This window comes from Helianthus annuus, chromosome 10 (assembly GCF_002127325.2).
Source record: "Helianthus annuus cultivar XRQ/B chromosome 10, HanXRQr2.0-SUNRISE, whole genome shotgun sequence".
Classification (NCBI taxonomy): Eukaryota; Viridiplantae; Streptophyta; class Magnoliopsida; order Asterales; family Asteraceae; genus Helianthus; species Helianthus annuus.
The window spans coordinates 121,929,118-121,954,465 of NC_035442.2; the positions used below are offsets into that span (position 1 = coordinate 121,929,118).

The 25,348-nt window shown below is 40.6% G+C and overlaps 1 protein-coding gene across 1 annotated transcript; it reads right to left on the minus strand.

Annotated features, from left to right (window-relative positions):
- Positions 1-253: 253 nt before the first annotated feature.
- Positions 254-1,813, minus strand: LOC110884775 (stemmadenine O-acetyltransferase). Its single transcript, XM_022132499.2, has one exon. The coding sequence runs from the start codon at positions 1,718-1,720 to the stop codon at positions 455-457; it is 1,266 nt and encodes a 421-aa protein (XP_021988191.1). The 5' UTR covers positions 1,721-1,813; the 3' UTR covers positions 254-454.
- Between the last annotated feature and the right edge of the window lie 23,535 nt (positions 1,814-25,348).

The following is a 25,348-nucleotide window of genomic DNA, read 5'->3' on the forward strand; positions in this document are numbered from 1 at the left end:
GGTATTAAGTGTGTGGGCTAGGGTTGATGTCTTTGACATGAAAAGGTACTTGGGTGTGAGTAATCTCTTAATGGTTTGAAACTTTACTCGAATAGAGATGAAATATACATACAACGGTTTGTTATAGCATTCACATCCAACACCACATTTTTACACTATATTACACTAAAAATCACTATCTTTTCTTTCTTCTTTTCAATTAAATAATATTTTTTAATACATTTATCATCACATTTTATTTCTGGTCCACTCATAACCACTTTGAAAATATATTAAAAAAATTATAAAGGGTGAATAGTGTCCCCTCAAATTTACAGATGAAAAATAACATTATCTTTCCTCTCTACTCACAACCATTTACAAGTTACAATCACCTACGACAACTTTTCATAAAGTAAAAACCTCCCTTCACATAATACGAGGGAAGGGATTTGAATGTTCTTAAAGCACTTATTTAGGAGGTGAAATCTAAAATGTCATGATCGCGTTCGAACACATACATTTCTTTCTGGTTCAAACTAACCCATGCTTCAATTCCATCACCATCTTTGTCATCCATTAAACTCACCATCTCAAGTGCACTTCCAGCTTCAGTTACCCAGCAAGGCTTACCCCAACCAAAATCAACCTCGTAAATCGGAAACCGACACCAACTTGTAAAAATGCAAAACTTGTTTTGCTTCAGTTCTTCATCAACCAAAGCATAACCTGCCTTTGCATGTCTGCATAGCTCCTCACCACTTGCTTTTTGAACCCACTTGATAACATTTCTTGTTGTGTCTTCTATCAAAGCCACAAGATCACCAAACTCAGGTTCAGTTTCGTTTTGCAAAAACCGAATTGGATAAGGAGCCCATACGTTCCCAAACGTGCTTTTCGATACTGGTGAGCTTGCCTTACCTCTCAAATTCATTGCAACCGTCAACAAACAATCCCTGAAACTCCCACTTTTGACTCGATCCATGGCTATCAGAGCCTTCCATAATAACGAAGCCACCAATGTCACCCGAGTGTGTTCTCCTTTTGCTGAACCAGCTTTTGCTCTTAGCTTTGATATTGAAGTCCCATTAAACAGAAACCTCTTTGTGACGACAATAGCTTCTTGGTCAACCGGATCGGATGAGTGCCCAGGTGATGAATTTGTCACCGGTGGGAACAGATGATCTAGTTTATCATAAGTAGGTGCAAAGGCACCATCGCCGCCACATGCGTGGTTCATTCTCGCCCACTGGTTAATAAACCTGACTAGATTGCATCCGTCAGTGAGTTTATGTGAAGCAATCACACCAATAGCAAGTGCACCACAAACAAAGACGTTGACTTGTACCGTAACCAACCAAGTTGTGTCTTGATCCCTTGCAGCTATGAGTTGTCTCATGTGGTCAATCCTGGGACCTTGTTTGAGAAAATCATCCAGGCTTGTGCTCACACGAGTCACCAAATACTTGACCCCTTGATCATTACAATCTACTTCCAGACCATCTTCTGTGACTCTGCCAGCTAGTGGGTAGTACAAATTTAGGACCTCTGATAAAGAGTTGGCCAACTGACCACATCTAGCTGAGTTTTCAACTTCACCACTGGTGCTATAGTAGAAGATCGGATTTATGTATGAACATGGAGCTAGTTGATCCAGCAATGATAGCTTGAAGTGGCGTAGATTTTCCGGGGTTGGTTTTGATGGTTTTATGAACTGAATGGATTGAATCTTAATCTCCATGGTTCAATGAGGAAGTGATAGATAGATGTTTGTTTTGTAGAGTTAAAGGAGCAGCCATATGTAAGAAATTATATCCACACATCCCCATTCTTATCCATATTAGGTATATACATCAATCTTAATCTATTGAATATATACATGATAGGGAATTTCAGCAAATAGTCTTTTCTGAATTATGTATGGATATCACTTTTCAATGGTAGTATTTAACCCTCTAACACTTGTTCTGACTAACAAAGTTGTTTTGCTGACTAAGTAAAACCTCTTAGTGGCCCTTGACTAAGTCAAAACTTCAATCTTGATTCTTAGCGATATTTCTAAGGTTCTTATTTCAGAAAACTTTATACAGAATGCACTTGTCTCCTAGGTTGTGTCATACATTGACATGAATTCCCTTAGTCTTGATTTGCAAATCCAGTTACATTAAAATATATGTTGACGATACTAAAATTACCAACGTTGTACAATAAATATACAATTTTGCTAATAGAAATGACAAATTCAATATAAATAAGTTTGTCATCTACTTTTTGTGTTCCAGTTTATTGATGACAGGTCTAGTATATCCAGCAAGGTCAAGTCTTGCTTTAGATCACCAACCTGCAAGGAAAGAAGTTTGTTAGCTGTTAGTGAATTTTGTATGTTCGTTACTGTGTGAATAGGCCAGATAGAGTGTGTGTTGAATAGCGTATAGTGTTGAGTGTGAATAGGAGCGCAAGACTAATACGAACGCAAGAATCTTGCATAGCGCATTAGTAGTACGCGCGTAAGAGTCATGTGCATAGGGTCCTACGCCTATATATAGGCTAGTGATGCGCATGAGCTCATAAGTTTGATAGATTTGGAATTGAGAGGAGATCGAACTGCATATTCTCTCCCAGTGCTTAATGATGTTTACTCTTTCGGTATAAATGGAAGCTAATAAAATTTGTGTTGACTAGCCGTTATGCTACCGAAATTTCTATTGAAGTAGTTTATTTCTATCCAAACTTCCGTCTAATCCTACACCAGATCCAAATAGTGGTATCAGAGCTATAATACCGATTCAATCGATCTAATCTTTGATTGAATCACCTACGCTCTTGATTAGTATGTTTTAGACATTAAAATCAAAAGTGGAGATCAATTCATGATTGAAGATATATTCTTAATTGGAATTGATTTTTGCACTTGTCTATGGTGGTTTCATCATCAAATTCAAAGAAATGAAGATTTTGAATCGAAAAATTGGAATCAGCGTGTTGGAGCGGAAGAGTCGTACGCTTGCACCACCTGAAGCGCATGAGTGGTACGCATGCACGACGTCAAACGCAAGAGTCGTACGCGGCGCACGAGTGATACACTGAGAAAGTGATAGAGAGTAAAAAAAAATGAAAAAAATTGGTAAGAAAAGTGTCCAGAAAATTTAGAAAATTTGGTGAAAGAATTTTTTTCGAAATTTTAACGTCCAATACGGCTTGTTCGGGGACACAATAGAGTTATCAAAGAGAGTGTTAAGATGATGAAATCACAAAGTTTTAATGATAGCAGGGTAGCCACGGAGATGAGAGAGAACGAAGTGACTATTATTGTGACAACTCGTAATTTGAACCTACTTTGTGTAACGTAACGTGCTCACGTGAACTATGTTGATTGAATGTTATGTTTATGTGATATGTGTTTTTATTGTATGTTACGAATTAAATGCTTGTATATATGTGGTAATCGCATAAGACTCATTGACCGTACAACCTAATCGATCGCACAAGCCCACTCGGATTACACTTCTTGCATCCGAACCTAGGGCAGCCCAAGTTGGGTTCGGCCCACTTCATTATATGCGTATACACACAACCTTAGGAGGTTGTTTCTCATTTGGTTACACAAAAACACAAGTTACAAAACCCTAGTGCTCTCTCCCCTCCTCTCAACTCGACGGCGAACAACCCTTTGGATCGAAGATCTTGTTTTCCATTCGGCCCACCTTCTCTTTGATTTCAATCGGTTAGTGTATTACTATTGGGTTCATGATTTCTATTGTGATATGTGTGTTACATGATGTTATGATCCGGTATGATGGTTAAGAATGTATGATGAACAATAATGGTTATATGATAAGATGTTATGAATCGGTTTCGATATAGAGGTTAACCCGTTATAAGTTCATGATCGGATGTTATTGTTGTTAGGATGCATGCTAGAAAATCATGATTATGAGCCGAGTATTAAATCGTGATTGTGTTTGTTCATGTTGATCGGATTAGGGTTCATAAGAATTGAATGACAAAACCTTGTTTTGATCGATTGGGTGATGACTAGAAACTGTTAATGATGTTAATTGGTTATCGTAATTCTGGAAACCATTTAATTGTTTGTAACCGAATTGCCCGATTTTTGGAATGATTGAACTAATCGCACAAACCGGACACGCAAATAATATCACACAAGTTAGACACAATTGGATAAGCACAATGTACTGCGTCACATTGCATGATCGTACAAGATCTTGTGGATCGCACAAGACAGTGCCGATCGCACAAGATCTTGGGCCACACACGGATCACTTAACTATTTCGCCGTTGGGCCTTAAGCCCAAACCCGATCGCACAACTGGCCGGGTCGCACAACCCAATTCAGTCGCACAAGATCACTATTGAACCGAGCTTACTGTTGTATCGCACAAGCTGAATTGTTGTTCAACCGATTGGGCTTTCAAGCCCAAACCTGATCGCACAATCCGTCCGGATCGCACAAGTCAACCCGATCGTACATGATGTTTGGATCGCACAAGATTGTTAATTGTTTATTGTTGTTGGGCCGTGTATGCTATTGGATCCCTTAGATTATTTGGACCGATTACCATTGGGCTTATCTTATTCGCACATAATTTGATTGTTAAAGTGTTGCCATGATCTACGTGCTTGTAACGTGTTAACTTGTGTGAAACATACGTGCATTACTTGAACCAAACCTGACTTGTATGGTAACCCTGTTAGGACGTGATTGACCATTCTTAATTCAAGTAACTTTGGTATAACCTGCCGAGCAATCCCAGGTGAGTTCATTGCATTTTCTCAAGCATGCGTCCCGGTGGTTTGGGACAACTGGTAAACATTTGGAAGGGAAACATTGGGTAAACAACTTAATCGGTTTTGGTTATTGCCTGGAGGGCAATGGGGGGGGGGGGGTAATTAGTTGATAGCGCTATTAGGTGGGAAACCTCACACCGGGCCGTAAGGACGGGCGTGAACTAATTATCTGGGTATGGCTATGGTTGTTAGAGGCACACTCCTCGGATACATATGGGCACACTCCCTAGGGTATCTAACGAAGGCAACATAGCAATCGATCGTTAAGGGGTACCCACTCCCCGGATACACATGGGCACACTCCCTAGGGTATCTAACATGAGCAACATCGTAACGCAACATTGAATCGCATTAACATACATCTGGTAACGCAACACGTTAACAAAACCTTGAACTCACCAGCGTAGTCTGACACACTTGTTTGCATGCTTGTAGGTCGTTAACCTTGGAACATGGACTTGCTATCTGGGAGTGCTGGAGTGGTCATGGATCGAAGCTATTGGATTACTTATAATTGATACATTGGTTTTGAGTTTTATTATGAAACAATTGCTAAACGACTTATCATATGCTTCCGCTATATAACTCTTTGTGAATTGATATTATGCTTGACATTTAATCTTGGCAATTAATGACATGTTTTATTTAAATATTTATCATTGGTTCAATGTGATTGGTGGCTCAAACTCTGATGTGTAACACGCCTTGCGGGGTTTCCGCAGGTGGTATTTTGGGGGTGTTACAGTTTGGTATCAGAGCCACTGGTTATAGTGAACTAGGTTTTAAAACGTTTTTTAAAACCAGACTATAACCAAACAACTTCGAAGATCGATCATGACACTCAACTCCAGATTGCAAGGTTCGTTTCTCTCTCTCTTTATACATTACTTGCTTAGCAGTCACACACTCACAACGTACATGAACTGAAACATTTAACACCATAGTGACTTGATAGTGTGATACTACTCTTCGACTCATGTGAACCATAGACCTGTGATACCATCTGTTGTGTTGTTTGAACGTGGGAAACTTTGAGCGCAAGCTAAGAGGCACTGAGATAAGCATGCAAATTGCCTTATTATTATGGGTGCACACTTAATAATAACGTGGGGTGCATGCAAGTCCCAGTGAGGCTTATCGAGCGTGAGAAGGGTTCTGCCTTACTATGTGTAAACTTGGTAGTACATAGATATCAGTATGATACTTGACTTCCATCTCGTTTCGAATTTCTAAATCGGTTCATCTCCACATATAGAATCATGAGTGGACGAGGACACGGACGTGGCAACATCAACATGACTCAGGCTGAGGCCTTAGCAGCCTATCAAGCTGGTACGGAATGTACCAAGTACTCTTTACTTCTATACCACGTACACGTCTTTTCGCTTCTATAATGTGTTTCCTTCCGTCATTTAGGTCAGCAAGCGCAACCCCACAACAACCAGCCTGCGTGCACATTCAAAATGTTTATGGGCTGTAAGCCACAGACCTTCACCGGGACTGAAGGGGCTGTGGGACTTCTGAGATGGTTCGAGAAAGCAGAGTCTGTGTTTGCTATCTGTAACTGTCCCGCTGGGGACAGGGTGAAATATGCTGCGGGTACCTTGGCGGATGTTGCCCTAACGTGGTGGAACGCCCAGGTACAGTTGTTGGGCATCGAGGCAGCGAATGCCACAACCTGGGAAGACTTTAAAGAACTGATCAGGGAGGAGTATTGTCCTCGGGATGAGGTCCAGAAGTTGGAAAACGAGTACTACGACTTGAAGATGGTTGGATCTGAAGTCGAAGCGTATGTGAAGCGATCGTATGAACTGGCCGACATGTGCCCGAACTTGTCCCGGCCTATGTCTCGGAGGATTGAGTTATTCATCAAAGGGTTGCCTCCTCATGTGAAGAGTCTGGTTACTGCAGCGCATCTCAATGATTTGACACAGATTGTCCGTTTGACCCACAAGATTGTGGATCAAGAAGTAGAGAGTAACTCGTTACCACCGCGTATTTCAGCCACTTCTACTGCGGCACCCACTGCTACTACATCTGCTAATGATAACAAACGGAAGTGGAGCGACCACGACAAAGCACCCAGTGCTGGTCAGACTCAGAAAAGGCCAGACAACAACAACAACCGCAGCATCAGTCAGTCGTCTTCTGTCAATCAAGGCCAGGGAAGTGGCCACAGCCAGGGTTCGTATGCAGGGAAGAAGCCACGGTGTAACAAGTGTGGCTATCATCATTTCGGGGCGTGTAGTCGGATGTGTAACAGGTGTGGTAAGGCGGGCCATGAGGCCAGGGATTGTAGGACCTCGCAACCCAAACACCAGCAGCAACAGAACCAGCACAACCAGAGACAACAGGGACAACCCCTCAGCAGAACCAGGGTTTTAGGAAGGGGTGCTATCAGTGTGGGGATGAGGGTCACTTTAAGCGGGATTGCCCTCAGCTAAACCAGAACGCCAACGACAACAACCGCCCGAATAATAACAATGCTGGGAACAACAACAACAACGGCAATAATGGGGGAAATGGTGCTCGCAGCAGAGTGTTCCAGCTTGGAGCAGGGGATGCCAGGAATGACGACAACGTTGTAACTGGTACGTTTCCTGTTAACAATCGTATTGCTTCTGTATTATTTGATTCGGGTGCCGATTGGAGTTATGTGTCCCTAGAGTTTAGTCAACGATCAGGGATAACCCCAACACCTTTAGAAGTTAAACAAGTAGTAGAACTAGCAGATGGTAAAACGATAGAAGCCTCGAATGTCCTTTTTGGATGCAAACTAGATCTCGTGGGTCAGGTGTTTGACATTGACCTCCTTCCTGTTACACTCGGTAGTTTTGACATAGTGGTAGGGATGGATTGGTTGTCCAAGCACCAAGCAGAAATTTTGTGTAAGGAGAAAGTTGTGCGTATTCCTCTCCCTGATGGGGAGTCACTGTTAGTTCAAGGGCATCGTAGTGGGACGATGGTTGGGATTATCACGGCCATGCGTGCACAGCAGTATCTACAAAAGGGGTATCCTGCACTGTTAGCGTTAGTTACCAACGCTCAGCCTGAAGAGAGTAAGATCGAGGATCTACCAGTGGTGCGAGAATTCGCTGATGTGTTCCCAGAGGAGCTGCCAGGGTTACCTCCTCACCGTCAAGTAGAATTTCAGATTGATCTTGCGCCGGGAGCGGCTCCGATTGCTCGAGCCCCATACCGGTTAGCACCTGGAGAGTTGCAAGAACTGTCTAATCAACTGCAAGAGTTGTTGGACAGGGGCTTTATTCGACCCAGTTCTTCGCCTTGGGGAGCCCCAGTGCTGTTTGTAAAGAAGAAAGATGGGTCATTCCGCATGTGTATTGATTATCGAGAGCTCAACAAGGTGACCATTAAGAACCGCTATCCGTTACCACGCATCGACGACTTGTTTGACCAGCTGCAAGGGTCAAGTTTCTATTCAAAGATCGACTTAAGATCGGGGTATCACCAGGTAAGGGTTAGAGAAGAGGATGTTCCCAAGACTGCTTTTCGAACGCGCTACGGACACTATGAGTTTTTGGTCATGCCGTTTGGATTGACCAATGCACCAGCGGTTTTCATGGATCTCATGAACCGCGTATGTAAGCCATATCTCGACGAGTTTGTTATAGTGTTTATTGACGACATCTTAGTCTATTCCAAGAACAAGGAAGATCACGAGCGCCACCTACGTCTCATCTTGGAACTTTTGAGAAGGGAACAGCTGTATACGAAATTTTCTAAGTGCGACTTTTGGATTCGAGAAGTGCATTTCCTTGGGCACGTTGTTAACGAGAAAGGGGTACATGTGGATCCTGCGAAGGTGGATGCAGTTAAGAATTGGGCGGCACCAAAGACTCCGTCTGAGGTGCGCCAATTTCTTGGTCTCGCTGGATACTATCGAAGGTTTATTAGAGATTTCTCAAAAATCGCGCAACCTCTCACCATGTTAACACAGAAGAACACGGTATACTCTTGGGGAACGAAGCAGGAAGAGGCCTTCCAGTTGTTAAAGCAGAAACTTTGCAGTGCACCGATCTTGTCGTTACCAGAGGGTACCGAAGATTTTGTGGTTTATTGTGATGCTTCGATTCAGGGTCTCGGTTGCGTGTTGATGCAACGCGAGAAGGTGATAGCTTATGCTTCTCGTCAGCTGAAGGTGCACGAGAAGAACTACACGACACACGACTTGGAGTTAGGAGCGGTGGTATTTGCGTTGAAGATTTGGAGGCACTATCTGTACGGTACCAAATGCACCATCTACACCGACCATAGGAGTCTCCAGCACATCTTCGACCAGAAAGAGTTGAATATGCGACAACGACGATGGGTGGAATTATTGAACGATTATGAATGTGCCATCAAGTATCATCCGGGCAAGGCAAACATCGTAGCCGACGCCCTCAGCAGGAAGGATAATGCACCTAGGCGTGTGCGAGCATTGCAACTCACAATCCAGTCCAATCTTCCTTCCCAGATACGAGACGCTCAGTTAGAAGCGTTAAAACCAGAGAACGTTCGAGCTGAAGCTTTACGTGGCTCGAGGCAACGACTAGAACGAAAGGGAGACGGTGCTTACTACGTAACTGGATGCATTTGGGTCCCATTCTTTGGCAACTTACGAGAACTTGTAATGGAAGAGGCACATAAGTCACGTTACTCCGTACATCCTGGATCAGATAAGATGTACCATGACTTAAAAACTACGTACTGGTGGCCTAGCATGAAGGCTCACATAGCAACCTACGTCAGCAAATGTTTGACTTGTGCTAAAGTCAAAGCGGAACATCAAAAGCCCTCAGGTCTACTGCAGCAACCAGAGATACCCACCTGGAAGTGGGAACAGATCGCTATGGATTTTGTGACAGGATTACCCAGAACTCAGGCTGGGAACGATACCATTTGGGTGATTGTTGATCGCCTCACGAAGTCAGCACACTTCTTAGCAATCAAGGAAACAGACAAGTTTTCTCAATTGGCAGCAATCTACCTTAAGGAAGTGGTTTCTAGGCATGGGGTGCCTACTTCTATCATTTCAGACCGAGATCCGCGTATCACTTCAGAGTTATGGCAGTCAATGCATAAGTCGTTCGGTTCCCAACTCGACATGAGTACCGCTTATCACCCGCAGACAGATGGTCAAAGCGAGCGCACCATCCAGACACTTGAAGATATGCTTCGGGCATGCGTACTCGACTTTGGGAAAGGATGGGAGAAGCACCTACCGTTGATAGAATTCTCCTACAACAACAGCTACCATTCAAGTATTAAGGCAGCCCCGTTCGAAGCACTATACGGACGAAAATGCCGTTCACCTCTCTGTTGGCATGAGGTGGGTGATAGTCAGATCACAGGGCCCGAGTTTGTGCTTCAGGCATCAGAAAGCATTGTGCAGATCCGAAACCGTATGGCCGCAGCTCGCGACCGCCAGAAAAGCTACGCTGACAAGCGTAGTAAACCGTTGGAATTCGAAGTTAATGATCGCGTTATGTTAAAAGTCTCACCCTGGAAGGGTGTGGTGCGTTTTGGGAAACGCGGCAAACTAAACCCTCGTTATGTAGGACCATTCAAAATTGTAGAACGGATTGGAAAGGTGGCCTACAGGTTGGAATTACCCGCTGAGTTGGGTAATGTCCATGATGTGTTCCACGTATCGCAGCTAAAGAAGTGTTTGGTTGATGAAACACTAGTAGTACCATTTCAAGAGCTGAAGATAGATGACAAATTGCAGTTTGTCGAAGAACCAATTGAAATTATGGATCGGGAAGTTAAAGTTCGTAAGCACAGCCGCATACCGATTGTGAGAGTTCGTTGGAACTCAAGACGTGGTCCAGAGTTCACGTGGGAACGCGAGGACCAGATGAAACTCAAGTATCCACATTTGTTCCCCACAGATCAGGCAAAACCTAGCAAATTTAATGTTGATGCAACTAGTGAATTTCGGGACGAAATTCCCATTCAAGTTGGGGAGGATGTGACACCCCAGGAAAACCAGTGAACGATATAACTTACCTAGTTTTAACTTATCTAGCTGCTTTAACTTATCTAGCTTTCTCAGTGAGTGCGTACCAAATTTCGGGACGAAATTTCCTTTTAGTTGGGGATACTGTGACAACTCGTAATTTGAACCTACTTTGTGTAACGTAACGTGCTCACGTGAACTATGTTGATTGAATGTTATGTTTATGTGATATGTGTTTTTATTGTATGTTACGAATTAAATGCTTGTATATATGTAGTAATCGCATAAGACTCATTGACCGTACAACCTAATCGATCGCACAATCCCACTCGGATTACACTTCTTGCATCCGAACCTAGGGCAGCCCAAGTTGGGTTCGGCCCACTTCATTATATGCGTATACACACAACCTTAGGAGGTTGTTTCTCATTTGGTTACACAAAAACACAAGTTACAAAACCCTAGTGCTCTCTCCCCTCCTCTCAACTCGACGGTGAACAACCCTTTGGATCGAAGATCTTGTTTTCCATTCGGCCCACCTTCTCTTTGATTTCAATCGGTTAGTGTATTACTATTGGGTTCATGATTTCTATTGTGATATGTGTGTTACATGATGTTATGATCCGGTATGATGGTTAAGAATGTATGATGAGCAATAATGGTTATATGATAAGATGTTATGAATCGGTTTCGATATAGAGGTTAACCCGTTATAAGTTCATGATCGGATGTTATTGTTGTTAGGATGCATGCTAGAAAATCATGATTATGAGCCGAGTATTAAATCGTGATTGTGTTTGTTCATGTTGATCGGATTAGGGTTCATAAGAATTGAATGACAAAACCTTGTTTTGATCGATTGGGTGATGACTAGAAACTGTTAATGATGTTAATTGGTTATCGTAATTCTGGAAACCATTTAATTGTTTGTAACCGAATTGCCCGATTTTTGGAATGATTGAACTAATCGCACAAACCGGACACGCAAATAATATCACACAAGTTAGACACAATTGGATAAGCACAATGTACTGCGTCACATTGCATGATCGTACAAGATCTTGTGGATCGCACAAGACAGTGCCGATCGCACAAGATCTTGGGCCACACACGGATCACTTAACTATTTCGCCGTTGGGCCTTAAGCCCAACCCCGATCGCACAACTGGCCGGGTCGCACAACCCAATTCAGTCGCACAAGATCACTATTGAACCGAGCTTACTGTTGTATCGCACAAGCTGAATTGTTGTTCAACCGATTGGGCTTTCAAGCCCAAACCTGATCGCACAATCCGTCCGGATCGCACAAGTCAACCCGATCGTACATGATGTTTGGATCGCACAAGATTGTTAATTGTTTATTGTTGTTGGGCCGTGTATGCTATTGGATCCCTTAGATTATTTGGACCGATTACCATTGGGCTTATCTTATTCGCACATAATTTGATTGTTAAATTGTTGCCATGATCTACGTGCTTGTAACGTGTTGGTATAACCTGCCGAGCAATCCCAGGTGAGTTCATTGCATTTTCTCAAGCATGCGTCCCGGTGGTTTGGGACAACTGGTAAACATTTGGAAGGGAAACATTGGGTAAACAACTTAATCGGTTTTGGTTATTGCCTGGAGGGCAATGGGGGGGGTAATTAGTTGATAGCGCTATTAGGTGGGAAACCTCACACCGGGCCGTAAGGACGGGCGTGAACTAATTATCTGGGTATGGCTATGGTTGTTAGAGGCACACTCCTCGGATACATATGGGCACACTCCCTAGGGTATCTAACGAAGGCAACATAGCAATCGATCGTTAAGGGGTACCCACTCCCCGGATACACATGGGCACACTCCCTAGGGTATCTAACATGAGCAACATCGTAACGCAACATTGAATCGCATTAACATACATCTGGTAACGCAACACGTTAACAAAACCTTGAACTCACCAGCGTAGTCTGACACACTTGTTTGCATGCTTGTAGGTCGTTAACCTTGGAACATGGACTTGCTATCTGGGAGTGCTGGAGTGGTCATGGATCGAAGCTATTGGATTACTTATAATTGATACATTGGTTTTGAGTTTTATTATGAAACAATTGCTAAACGACTTATCATATGCTTCCGCTATATAACTCTTTGTGAATTGATATTATGCTTGACATTTAATCTTGGCAATTAATGACATGTTTTATTTAAATATTTATCATTGGTTCAATGTGATTGGTGGCTCAAACTCTGATGTGTAACACGCCTCGCGGGGTTTCCGCAGGTGGTATTTTGGGGGTGTTACAATTATAGGCCAAAAGGTCAAATATTCCGCAAGTTACCGTAGAGGTCAGAATATGCCAAAAATGAGGAGGTAAAAAAAATTTCATGTCATATATTGATATTCAATCATTTTTGGAAATTCAAACAAAGGATATGACATATCAAAATTTCCCAAGAATGAGGAGGAATAAAAATTTAGAAGTCATATTTTGTGATTAATTCTTGGAAATTTAGATGAGAAAGAATAGTATGAAGTATGCAACAGTTTTCAAGTGGTTTTGACTCAAATTATTTGGTAATGCATTGTATATCGTATTTTTCAGTTTGGAAACAAATTGAGGTCTCAGTCTTTGTGATGTTGGTTTGCAATGTATATTAGGGTTCTTTACTGAATGTTTGTTTTCAAAGGAATTTTCAAGCACATGAGTGGCTTGATCGTGGCAAATCTAACTGGAAAAGACTACATATTTGATCTTTAGCAGATGAGATGTTTTCTGAGCTAATCGTCAGGGAATAAGGATGTTTGGAGATTACGTTGTTTACCAAATGTCACGGGGAAGACTACGTAATTGATGTTTAAAGAACGCTTATCAATATAACTTTGAGGATCCCAGTGTGTTACTTGATAGTTTTTTATCCGATGAGGATTTGGTATACATCTCCCCCACGGTGCAGTCTCTACTAAAATCCTGGCTGGTTTAGGTTCGCTGTCAGATTCAACTGACCCCCTCGATATCCCATGTATCCATCATCATCACCCGAATCTTCTTTAGCTCCATATCCATCACCATACCTACCATCATCCTAGTTCTCAACTCTAGCCCGGTTGTCTCCTTGATCGAACAAATCACCTGCACGGTGCAGGTGCGGCGTTCGGTTGGCTCTATGAACAACGCTTAATAGATTGGGTCATCGGTGTGGTTGCTTCTCTAGTGGGTATTCAAGTGCCCCACCAATAATGTGTAAATCACCATGTGGAGGTTGTACTTGTCCGGCATTCGGATTTTGAGGTGGTAGTTGATTCTGTCGATTTGGCTGTTGTGGCTGGTTTGGTAGATTTTTATTCTGGAAGGGAGAAGGTGGCATGTTAGGAAATTGATATTATTGTGGTGGTAGGTTGGTCAGATTTTTTTGATTCTCTGGTGGATTCATGCTGGTAGATTGTGACTTTCCTTTGACTACTGAGCAGAGAATAACATGCGTATGTTTAACAGTTCTTTCAATTTCTGGATCAAAGAGAAGCGGTGATAACCTTCTTGAAAACTTGGTATGCATGCATCAAAGAGATCACCTGCACACAAGCAAGAAACTACGTGTAGTACTGCATGAAACAAGAATAAACAAAAAAAATATTTTTGGGCTTTTACGGGTTTTTTAGAAAGCAAAAACAACTACTCTAAACTAACACTAATCGCACGAACTCCTCGGCAACGATGCAATTTGAATGTAGCTGTCATGGGCTAATCAAAAGAAAGTTTTTCGCTTAAATACTAATACTAGTACGGGTAAGTCAGGTCGTATCCAGAGTGAATATGTGGTCTGTGTTTAATTAACTACTATCAGCTAAATTGGAGGTTTCCAAAATCCACATAAGTGGACAAGAGTACCAGTTACAAGAATCAGAAACAAAGTTTGATGTGAAAAACCTAGCAATCGTTCATCCAGGGGAAGTCACGAAGAGTTTAGCCTCGCATGGTAGTCATCACAGCTTCAACTTCAGTATGAGTTTGCATGAAGAAACTGAATGATTAGGGTGTCAGGACTCTAAAAATCGCCTACATTGGTTGATTTAGAAAAGTAACTTGTTAAGAAAGGTGTTATCAGAATGAGAAGAAGTAACCCCCACCTGGAATCCCAATTACCAGTTTAACACAAAAACTCGTTTACTAATTAAAATACCCTATAGACATGGCCTTGTAATTAATGACTTTGATTAACTAGTATGGACAATTTTTAATAATAATATAACTACCTAACAATCCGTTAAATTATACCAATTACCCACCAAATTACCAGCCCGCTAACGATGCATGGAAATCACCAATACGCTTGATAATAGACAAATAATTCAAATATAAATCAACGTTTACCAAATCGACACAAGTGGTCAAGAGTACCAGTTACAAGAATCAGAAAACAAAGTTTGATGTGATAAACCTAGCAATTGTTCATCCAGAGGAAGTCACGAAGAGTTTAGCCTCGCATGGTAGTCATCACAACTTAAGATATTGTTTCGGTATGAGTTTGCATGAAGAAACTGAATGATTTGGGTGTCAGGACTCTGGATTTGTAAAAACAACTGAATGATGGGATTCCTTGTATAAAACCCGAATTAGGGTAATTAAACAAATTTTGCGAAACTACACTCCCCCGCGCGTCGCAAGGAATGCTTGTGTTATCTCCGCGTGGCGAGGAGCATTAAAAACCAGGGGATACTTATTTGTTCCTCCCGCACGTCGTGGGATCCCTAACCCGCTCCCTCGCTTGGTGAGGGGAGGATGAGACACTTTTTCAACACAACTGGTTTGAGCAACCGGTTTGACCCGTCGAACCTGTTTTCCTGCTTATATAAGCACAACATAAAGATTCAAAACGATGCGTTTAAATTACTAAAACGTGTACAAAACTCATACAATTACAATGTGTTTTCACAAACATATCACATCCACACACTTATCATTTTTTGCACTGAAAAATTATTTACAATGGAATGACAATCAAAATTAATGGTATTCAATATGTTCAATTACTTTTTCCCAATCAAATCGCACGTTAATCATGATTGCAAGTATATTGTCCATTAAAACCCAACCGCCGATTTCCAAGCCCTAATTCATGATCCGTTAAATTCCAGTGAATTACTCATCTGTGGATCTCATACTCAAAAATCCACAACTCCACCTAATCCTACTTCAAGCTTATGAGGTTAAAAGATTATTATCTATCATCTTATATAAAAACCCTTTTGTAATTCCAATTAAATTTTGATGGATGATGGTTTTGAGCTTTCACATGCTTTTTTATTTGTTTAACTTAGAGGGTATATCCCACCCGAGTCACCATCCCAATAAGCAATACTCTAGGCTTTTATTACAAGTCTAGGCATCTAGCTCAATCATTAGATGAATGAAATTTTTTTTTTGGGTGCCGCTAGTTCCGAATTATTTTCATAAAAAAGGATAAGGCGTGCCATTTAACCGAAATACTTTTAAATTTTTATTTATAAGGGTACCCCTTATTCTCTAAGTGGTTTCTATTTAACTATAGCTCCTAAGGCGAAAACCTTGATGATTCATTATAATTAAATGCATTATATCAATCCTAAGGAACTTTTGAACCGACTGGGCCGACCCACATATCCTAAATTAGTCGCATTTTCGACAATTTCGATATCTTATATGTACATAATAATTAAAACCCAATGATCCATTATCGTCTTCCATTTTGCTTGCAAAATCATTACGGGACATTTTCAAATTTTTTATAAAAGAAAAACCACTACAAACATAACTAAGACACAAAATAGACGCTAGTTTCCCCTCCCAGACTTAAATTATACATTGTCCTCAATGGAGAGAGAAACTACATGTGACACAAAATAACGACATGAAAAAGAAAATAAAAACAAAATAAAATACAAAAACAACAACAACAAAATAGAACAGACTCCCCTGATTATGAGCAGTTGAATCCTCATGAGTCTCTTTCCATGCCTTCCAGCGTATCATGATTCTTCAAGTGAAGTTCCGAGCAAGTGACACGAACCAATCATACATATTCTAGTAACATCATCAAACATAATAATAATAATAATAATAATAATAATAATAATAATAATAATAATAATAATAATAATAATATATTTATATTAAAGCACCCAACCGGTTACCCTTACAATTTCCCACAATATTATCAAATTTAGTACAAACCATCATCAAATAAAAACAAAGTAAAAGGGAAAAAGTACAAAAACCCATGATCACCTGTCTGATACGGCTACTAACTCCCTAGTACTCATCATCTCCTCCTACACCAACATCACCCATTTGCTCATCACCATCACCCGACTCATCCTGCTGTGGTGTCCTAAACCACTCTGACACCTCTATATGTTGCTGCTCCATCGTGTACCTGAGCACATCAACCTTTCTCTCAAACCCATCCGCCAACACATTATATAGAGACTCTAACGTGAGCGGGTCTAGCGGTGGTGGTCGTCACAACGGGTGCTACTCCTATGGCCACTCAATACGCGATACTACAGTCTGCCTAGATGTAACATATCCTGCCTGCATAGCCTGAGCCGCAGGCATCCCACCTGGCGGTAGCTATTGCTAGCCCACAAACAGTTGAGGAGGCTACACCCCTTGAGTTACATGTAACTCTTGGTGGTAGTTCAAGTGAAGCAGCCACTACAACTAGTGAAACAACAGTTTTTCAGTTGGACAGTGGTTTAATCTATAAGACTTCCTTGAAGGAAACAACTGTTGAGGATACAATTGTAACCTCTACTTCAGTTGGAAGTCCCCAGTACCAAGTAAAAGGGGCATTTGGTTCTGAGAATTTAGAGTCTTCTCCTGTTATGGAACCAAATCCAACTACCTCTGGTAGGAATTCAGATGATCCTATTAAGTTATGTGATGAATTAAGATACAAGGAATTGACGGAAAGAATGACATCTATGGAATCCTCAATGGAAGAAATGAAAGCTTGATGAAACAGATGTTGAAGAATTCTGAAAGTCAACCTTCAACTCAGCAAATTGCCGATGAGCTATGGAAATCAGTACAACTAATTATCCACGCTTAAAGGAATTTGGCCGATATTAATCACAATACTGATCACATGGAGTTGATAAGAAACATGGTTGAGGCCAGGTACAACGTTACATAAGCTGATATCAAGGCCATTAGGGAACATCTTTTAAAGACTACTGGCTCTGCCCTTCCAACTGTACTTCAAGAAGAAGTGGAAGATAGACGTGGACTCATCTAAGATAGGCTCATTCCCCATTGCTTTTGTTTTAGAAACTTTTGACTCTTTATCCTGCATTCTAGTAAAAGTTTCATTTCTATAGCTTCACCTTGTTGAAAATCTTTTTCAGACACTTCTTTTTGAAGGTAAAAGCTTAAAAGTCTGGGATACATAAGAAAAGCATTATTTGATTTCTTTTTAATAGCATTCACATTTGCCACCAAGTCCAAAGACAATGCGTGGGATAGATTATAATCTGAATTTGTCAAAATGGCATATCCCAAGTATTGGACTTTTTGTGCAATCTCATTGAATGAGGTAGTATTTGCTGAGAGACATATAAGTAGGGTATGGAAAAAATATTTCATTTCAGCAGGAAATTTAGGTTTAAAATTGTAACTCCTATCAATTGACCCTCATACCCTCTTTCTATGAACTCTGTGTGAAGGTGTTGTTTTTCAAAAGAATTATTACCTGCCTGGTCGTTCAAAGCAAATACTGTGGATATGGAAGATGGGGATATCTGAACAATGGTTTCTCCGATCTTTGACATTATACCAAAGGGCTTTTTATTTTGAGATTGGATTTTAGCGTTAGCCCAGAATTGTGGGAGGGTATCCACATATATTGGTGCATCAGTAGTTAGTATGGTTTTGTATTTTGACGACACCAAAACATCAATTATTGAGTGGAAAGCTTGATTTTTGTCGGTTTTCTCGAAATAAGGAAGGTAGTTATGTGGAGTTTTTATTTGCCGAGTCATGATCGGAGATGGAAGGTGAGGAGTTTTAAAGAAGATGGTAGCGGAAGCCGCTTTTTATGAATTTTGAATTCAAGCCGGCAGTGTAAACTCTGTTTGGATGGAACATGGGTATTTATAAAGTGAAAAGTGAAAGCTGACGTGACAGCGTCTATTTGAAAAATCTGATGGCTAACATCTGTCCACGTGGTAACTGCTGTTCTGGTAATAGATAACAGTCGTTAGATAACATATGTTGGAAAGCAACATAAGTTGGGAACAGTGGATATGAACAGTGGTTAAGTTTAGTCTATTAGAGGATAGGACAAACACTGGTATTCCTATCAGAGGTTATGAACAGTGGTGAATGAGAACACAGATTACCTTTCAGCAGGGGATAAATTTTAGCCAAACAGAGGTTTAGAAACAGTGGTTTGGAACAGACTTTAAGGATTTTTTTTTTTTTGAAAAATTTTTCAATCAATGATATTTTTAAGGATGGGTTTTTGATTTTCTGAAAACATTTTAATGGTTTTTATTCATGGAAAACAAAATTTTGCATTTAATCCATTTTTAGCAATACCAATCCTAGAGATCAAGCTTTCAAAGGTGGATGTGTCTAAAGCTTTTGTCAACACATCTGCCAGCTGATCCTTAGTTGGAACATGATATAGAGAAATCAAACCTTTTTCATAGCTATCCCTCACAAAGTGATGTCTGATGTTAATGTGCTTGGTTGTTGAATGAGAAATTTAATTTTTAATGATGTTTTTAGCTGCTTGACTATCCAACATGAGAGGAGTCTTTAAAGCAGTCACACCAAAATCTAGTAACTGATTTTGAAGCCACAGGAGGTGGGTTGTACAGCTTGCAGCAGCAATATATTCAGCCTTTGCTGTTGACGTTGAAACCGCTGCTTGCTTTTTGCTTTGCCAAGAAACCAAGAAATTGCCTAGAAACTGGCATCCTCCTGAAGTGGACTTCCTTATAGTATGACAACCAGCAAAGTCACTGTCTGAGTAACCTGAAAGCTCAATATTCCCATTAGCAGGGTACTAGATACCAAGTGTGGGAGCAACTTTTATGTATCTGAATATCCTTTTCACAGCTATAAGGTTGGACTTTCCAGGTGCTGACTCCGATCTTGCACAGACACATGTTGCAAACATGATGTCTAGCCTTGATGAAGTTATGTACAATAATGATTAATGACCCAATCATGCTTCTGTAACGTGTTTGATCAACCACGTCATCTTTATCATCAACAGTGACCAGTTTTGTGGTGGCCATGGGTGTACTACATGGTTTACAATCATTCATATCAAATTTTGTTAACAATTCTTTGACATATTTACTTTGATGAATGAATGTACCATTTTCCAATTGCTTAACTTGTAGACCAAGAAAGCATTGAAGTTCACCCATGGCACTCATCTCAAACTCTGCTGTCATGAGTTCCCTAAACTCTTCACACATGGAATTGCATGTGGATCCAAAAATGATGGCATCCACATAAATCTGGACAATCATCAAATCCTTTCCTCTCCATTTTAAAAACAATGTATTATCATTTTTACCTCTTGTGAAGCCTATGGATAAGACAAAGGTAGATAGAGTTTTATACCAGGACCTTGGTGCTTGTTTCAAGTCATACAAAGATTTATTAAGCTTGTAGACATAATTTGGATAAAAGGCATCTTCAAAACCAGGGGTTGGCATACATATACCTCTTCCCGGATCTTACCATAAAGGAATGCACATTTGATATCCATCTGATACACCTTGATGTTGTGGTTGACAACAAAGGCTAAAAACAATCTGATGGCTTCCAATCTTGCTACGGGAGCAAATGTTTCATCATAATCAATGCCTTCTTCTTGTCTATAGCTTTGAACCACAAGCCTAGCTTTGTTCTTGACAACAATGGCCCTTTCATCTGTTTTGTTCTTGAAGACCCATTTTGTGCCAATTGGACATACATCCTTAGGCAACTGTACAAGTTCCCATACTTGTTGTCTCTTGAACTGTTGGAGCTCTTCCTGCATGGCCTCTACCCAACTATTGTCTTTCAGTGCTTCTTGGTACTTGACAGGTTGTGTGAGTGATAGAAAACCAGCAAAAAGACAAACGTTTGGGATTGACTTCTTGTGAGTACCCCTTCATTGATGTTGCCAATAACTTGGTCTGGTGGATGATTTTTAAGGTAGATTAGATCTCCCTTGTATGGAATGATGGCATTTAGAGGTGAAGGCTACAGATGTAAATCATTTGAGCTAACATTTGTTGGCAATTTTGAAGAGTCAACGGATGTTTGGAATGAAGGTGAAGGTATGTGTGGAATAGGTGTAAAAATGGGTTGACTTTTTGCCACAGAAGATGGACTTTTGTCAGCATTGAATTGACTGGATAAGGCGGCAGAGGTTTGAGGATCAACAATTGTTGATGCAGTACTAGCGGAGTTTTGACAGTTGTTTTGAACATCTCTTTCTCTGGTGGTGGAAGTGACTTTATATTGCGGGATCACAATGTCAAATCCATAATCTTGATGGGAAGACTATGGTGTACCTGCATTGTTAGTCTTGACAGACACATCTTCAAATGTAAATTTGTCTAAATCAAACAATTTAGCAGGATTTGCTGGGATTTTTAAAGAAGAAAGTTCATTGAACTTTACATTCAAAGTCTCTTCTACACATCTAGTCCTTGTATTAAACACTTTGTAGGCTTTAACAGTAGTTGAGTATCCCAGAAAGTAACCACAATCTACTTTGGCTGCAAATTTTCAAATTGAATCTTTTAAGTTTAAAATGAAACGTGGGCAGCCAAAGATTTTGAAATAAGAGATCAGTGGTTTGATTTTGAACGGAGGTTCAGAAGTAGTCTTTTGATGTCTGGGGTTGATTAAAACTCTATTTTCCACATAGCAGGCAGTGTTTACAGCCTCTGCCCAAAAAGGTAATGGTAAACCTGAATCTGTAAGCATTGTTCTGGCAGCCTCAATTAAGGTCCTATTCTTTCTTTCAACCACCCCATTTTATTCTGGTGTTCTTGGGATGTTGTACTACCTTACAATCCCTTTTGACACACAGAAGTCATCCAACTCCTTATTTTTGAACTATGTTCCATTGTCACTCCTAAAGATTTTTACTGGTAGATCAAATTGCTTTTCAACTTTTCTTACAAAGTCCTGCAAAATACCTGCAGTCTCATCTTTGGAGTGCAAAAAGTAAGTCCATGTAAACCTTGAAAAATCATCAATTATGACAAGACAATACCTTTTCTTTTTAAGACTCATGATTTTAACAGGGCCAAACAAGTCCATGTGTAACAATTGTAAGCAGTGACCAGTTTTGGACTCATCAACGGATTTAAATGAACTTTTATGTTGTTTATCTTTTAGACAGGAAACACAAAGTTCATCACATGTGAATTGTTTTGGTGGAAGGCTTCTTACAAGACCTTGTTTTAAGAGTGTGGTGATAGTTTTGAGATTTGTGTGACCAAGTCTTCTAGGCCAAAGTTCTATCTCTTTGGTAGAGGCAGCTGAGAATAGACAAGAATTAGACATCGGTGTAACGCCTGCGTCCATAGACTTTTAGCTAATTGTCACTTTTAGCCCCTGTACTATGGGATAATTGATACTTTTGGTACTTTGTGAATCTAATACTATGAATCTTATGAGACTTAACTCTAGATACTTGATTCTTGATACTTGATACTTGGAAGCTATGATTCTTGATACTTAATACTTGGAAACTATGATTCTTGATACTTGGAATCTAGATTCTTGACTCTTGATACTTTGGTGCTTGACTCTTAAGGCTCGTGAAACTTGAGACTTGGTTGAACGAGGGACTGGAGTCTTGTCACTGGCGGAAACTATGGAAACTATGGAAACTTTTGTGTTAGTGATATAATCTAGTTATGTGTTACTATTACCCAATAATACGCAACGCAACGCAACGCTTAATCTAACTTGTGAAACGAATCAAAGACGGGAACGCGGAAAGGATGGGATTGACCGAGTGGCGATCCGACCAGATGACCATCCGATCAGATGACCATCCGATCGGATGACCAACCGATCGGATGGCTATTCGACCAAAGTGCCATCCGATCTACGCACACTGCCTCACACTCTCTCTCTCTCTCTCTCTCTCTCTGACATTATAAATAGGCTTGTCACATCATTCTCACCGATGTGACAACCTCACTCGACCAAGACGCACGCACTCCTACTTTTCTTCCTTTTCTCAGTGATTTCGGTACGTTTTACACTAGATTCTTGTACATCTTTGATCTACACGTTATTCTCTACATGATTCTCCTTTGAAATCTCACTTTTCACCATGAAATCTCTAAGCTTTGAGCTCTTGAGGGTGACGTCATCATGGTGATTTGTACAAACTATGGTGTGATGTCATTCATGCCAAGATCTAGCTCAGATCTAAGGAATTTCATGTGTTTTACATTGAATCTTAACTAAATCTAGACTTTTTCAGCTAAAACTTATGTTTATCTTCATCATTTCTTAACTTTTCACTTAAAACGGTGGAATCCGGGTCCAAATGAACTTAAGACTTGATGATTAGTCTTGAGTCAACTTGGAAATGGATTGTTGCCGGAGAAGATGACCGGAGTACGGATTCCGACATAAGCATCGCCAAGAGCAGACGACTGGACGAACTGGGGTAATTCCCATTCGATCAGAACGGCTGTATATTGGTGTGTTTACCATTGTCTCAATACGTACTAAGCCATCATGTTAATCTCAGAAACATTATAAGATTACCAACAGGACAAGGACAACTCGATCGAATGGCAATCCGATCGGATAGCCATCCGATCGAACCGCCATCCGATAAGGTGACACTTGCCTCGTAACCTTAAATACTTTGAAACCTTGAATCCTTGATCGTCGAATGGCAATCCGATCGGATAGCCATCCGATCGAACTACCATCCGATCGAGGAAACAATGTGTTTTGAAACCCTTCGACACTTAGAAACTTTTTCTGAAACTTGAAGCTTTGGAAACCTCGATCGAATGGCAATCCGATCGGATATCCATCCGATCGAACAACCATCCGATCAAAGTGACCAAAACACCTAGCAACAATTGGAATCTTGACACTTGGATCGAATGACCATTCGATCGAATGGCCATCCGTACGGATGACCATCCGATCAGATGGCAATCCGTCCCAAACACACCTAAGACACCCCGATCGACTCTCAATCTGATCGGACTGCCGTCCGATCGAATAGACATCCGATCCAGTGACTGATCCGACACTTTGCTTGAATCTCACTTTCTGCTCAACTCTTATCCGTTGTAATCTAATCAGGCTAACTCTAAAGAGCTCCCTTTGATCCAATAACAGTAAATCTGTTAAGCAATCATTGTGAGTATACTCGATCCCTTTTTGTTTTAAACTTTGGGATGCAGCATGTATTCTATTAAACTATGATACTTGAAACTTTTGGAAACTAAACTCTATCCTATGTGTATGTGAAACTTGTGATTCTTTATTCTAGACTCTTTGTGCTATGTGGACGTTTAATCCAAAGTGTGTAGTTCCGTCTTAACAATAGTAGCGCTATAGGAGATGCACCTCCCCATTATTCTCGGGGGTATTGTTAGGAGGATTCTAGTTTTCCTTGAGACTTGGAAAAACACTAAAGCATTGGGATACTTGGGCTATCACTTGTTGGACTGCGAACACTAGCATGGCTGAAACTATTTTTGTAACATTTTCATGATGGATATGAGTTGTTTTAATCTATTATGCTATTACTCAAACTTGTATACTCGCCAGTACGTTTTTGTACTGACCCTATTTTAATACATGTTGCAGGCTGATAGGATGCTAGGATTCTTGAAACAAGCTAGGATGAAGCCTAGAAACTACATCTAGTTAATCTAGAAACTTGGAACAATTTTAATGATTGTGTTTGATTTTGTGTTTGGTTGTGGACACTATTAGACAATGTTTGAATCAATCTAATTTATATTGCAACTATTTAGTGTTATGGAATCTCATGAGCAATTTGAATGCTTAGTGCTCGCACCCCGATGTTTCCGCCATCGGTTGGGGTTTGACAGATTGGTATCAAAGCCATAACTATAGGGAATTAGGATAAGTAGGAATACTTGCCCTAGTCTATAGTTCTAGGAATCTTGACTCTTATTTATTGTTTAAGACTTTTGCATTCTATCGTATCCGCTTCCTAACAGCACATTTTCCTGTTAAACTTACATGCCTTTCCTAAGGCTAACACAATATACACTTGATACTTTGAAAAAACTGTTAACCAGTGTTTGTGTTTTTGCACGAGATTTGCCCTCAAGTTAGGAGTGACATCCGAACCTTGATGGAAAATTTCCTTATTCTAGTAGATCTTATCTGTTGATAAGTACCGACGCAATTAGGGTACGACATTGTCAAGTTAGAGGTGAAACTCAGACCTTGATAACTAGTCCCACTCTTTGATTTTGATGTCTGGCCAAAGCCTCGAAGCTTCCATTCAATTAGGAACGTGAAATGACCAAAAGGATGAATATCGTAGGCCTAACATTGATGACGTATTTATCTAAGTAAGCCAAGACACGTTGCCTTAAC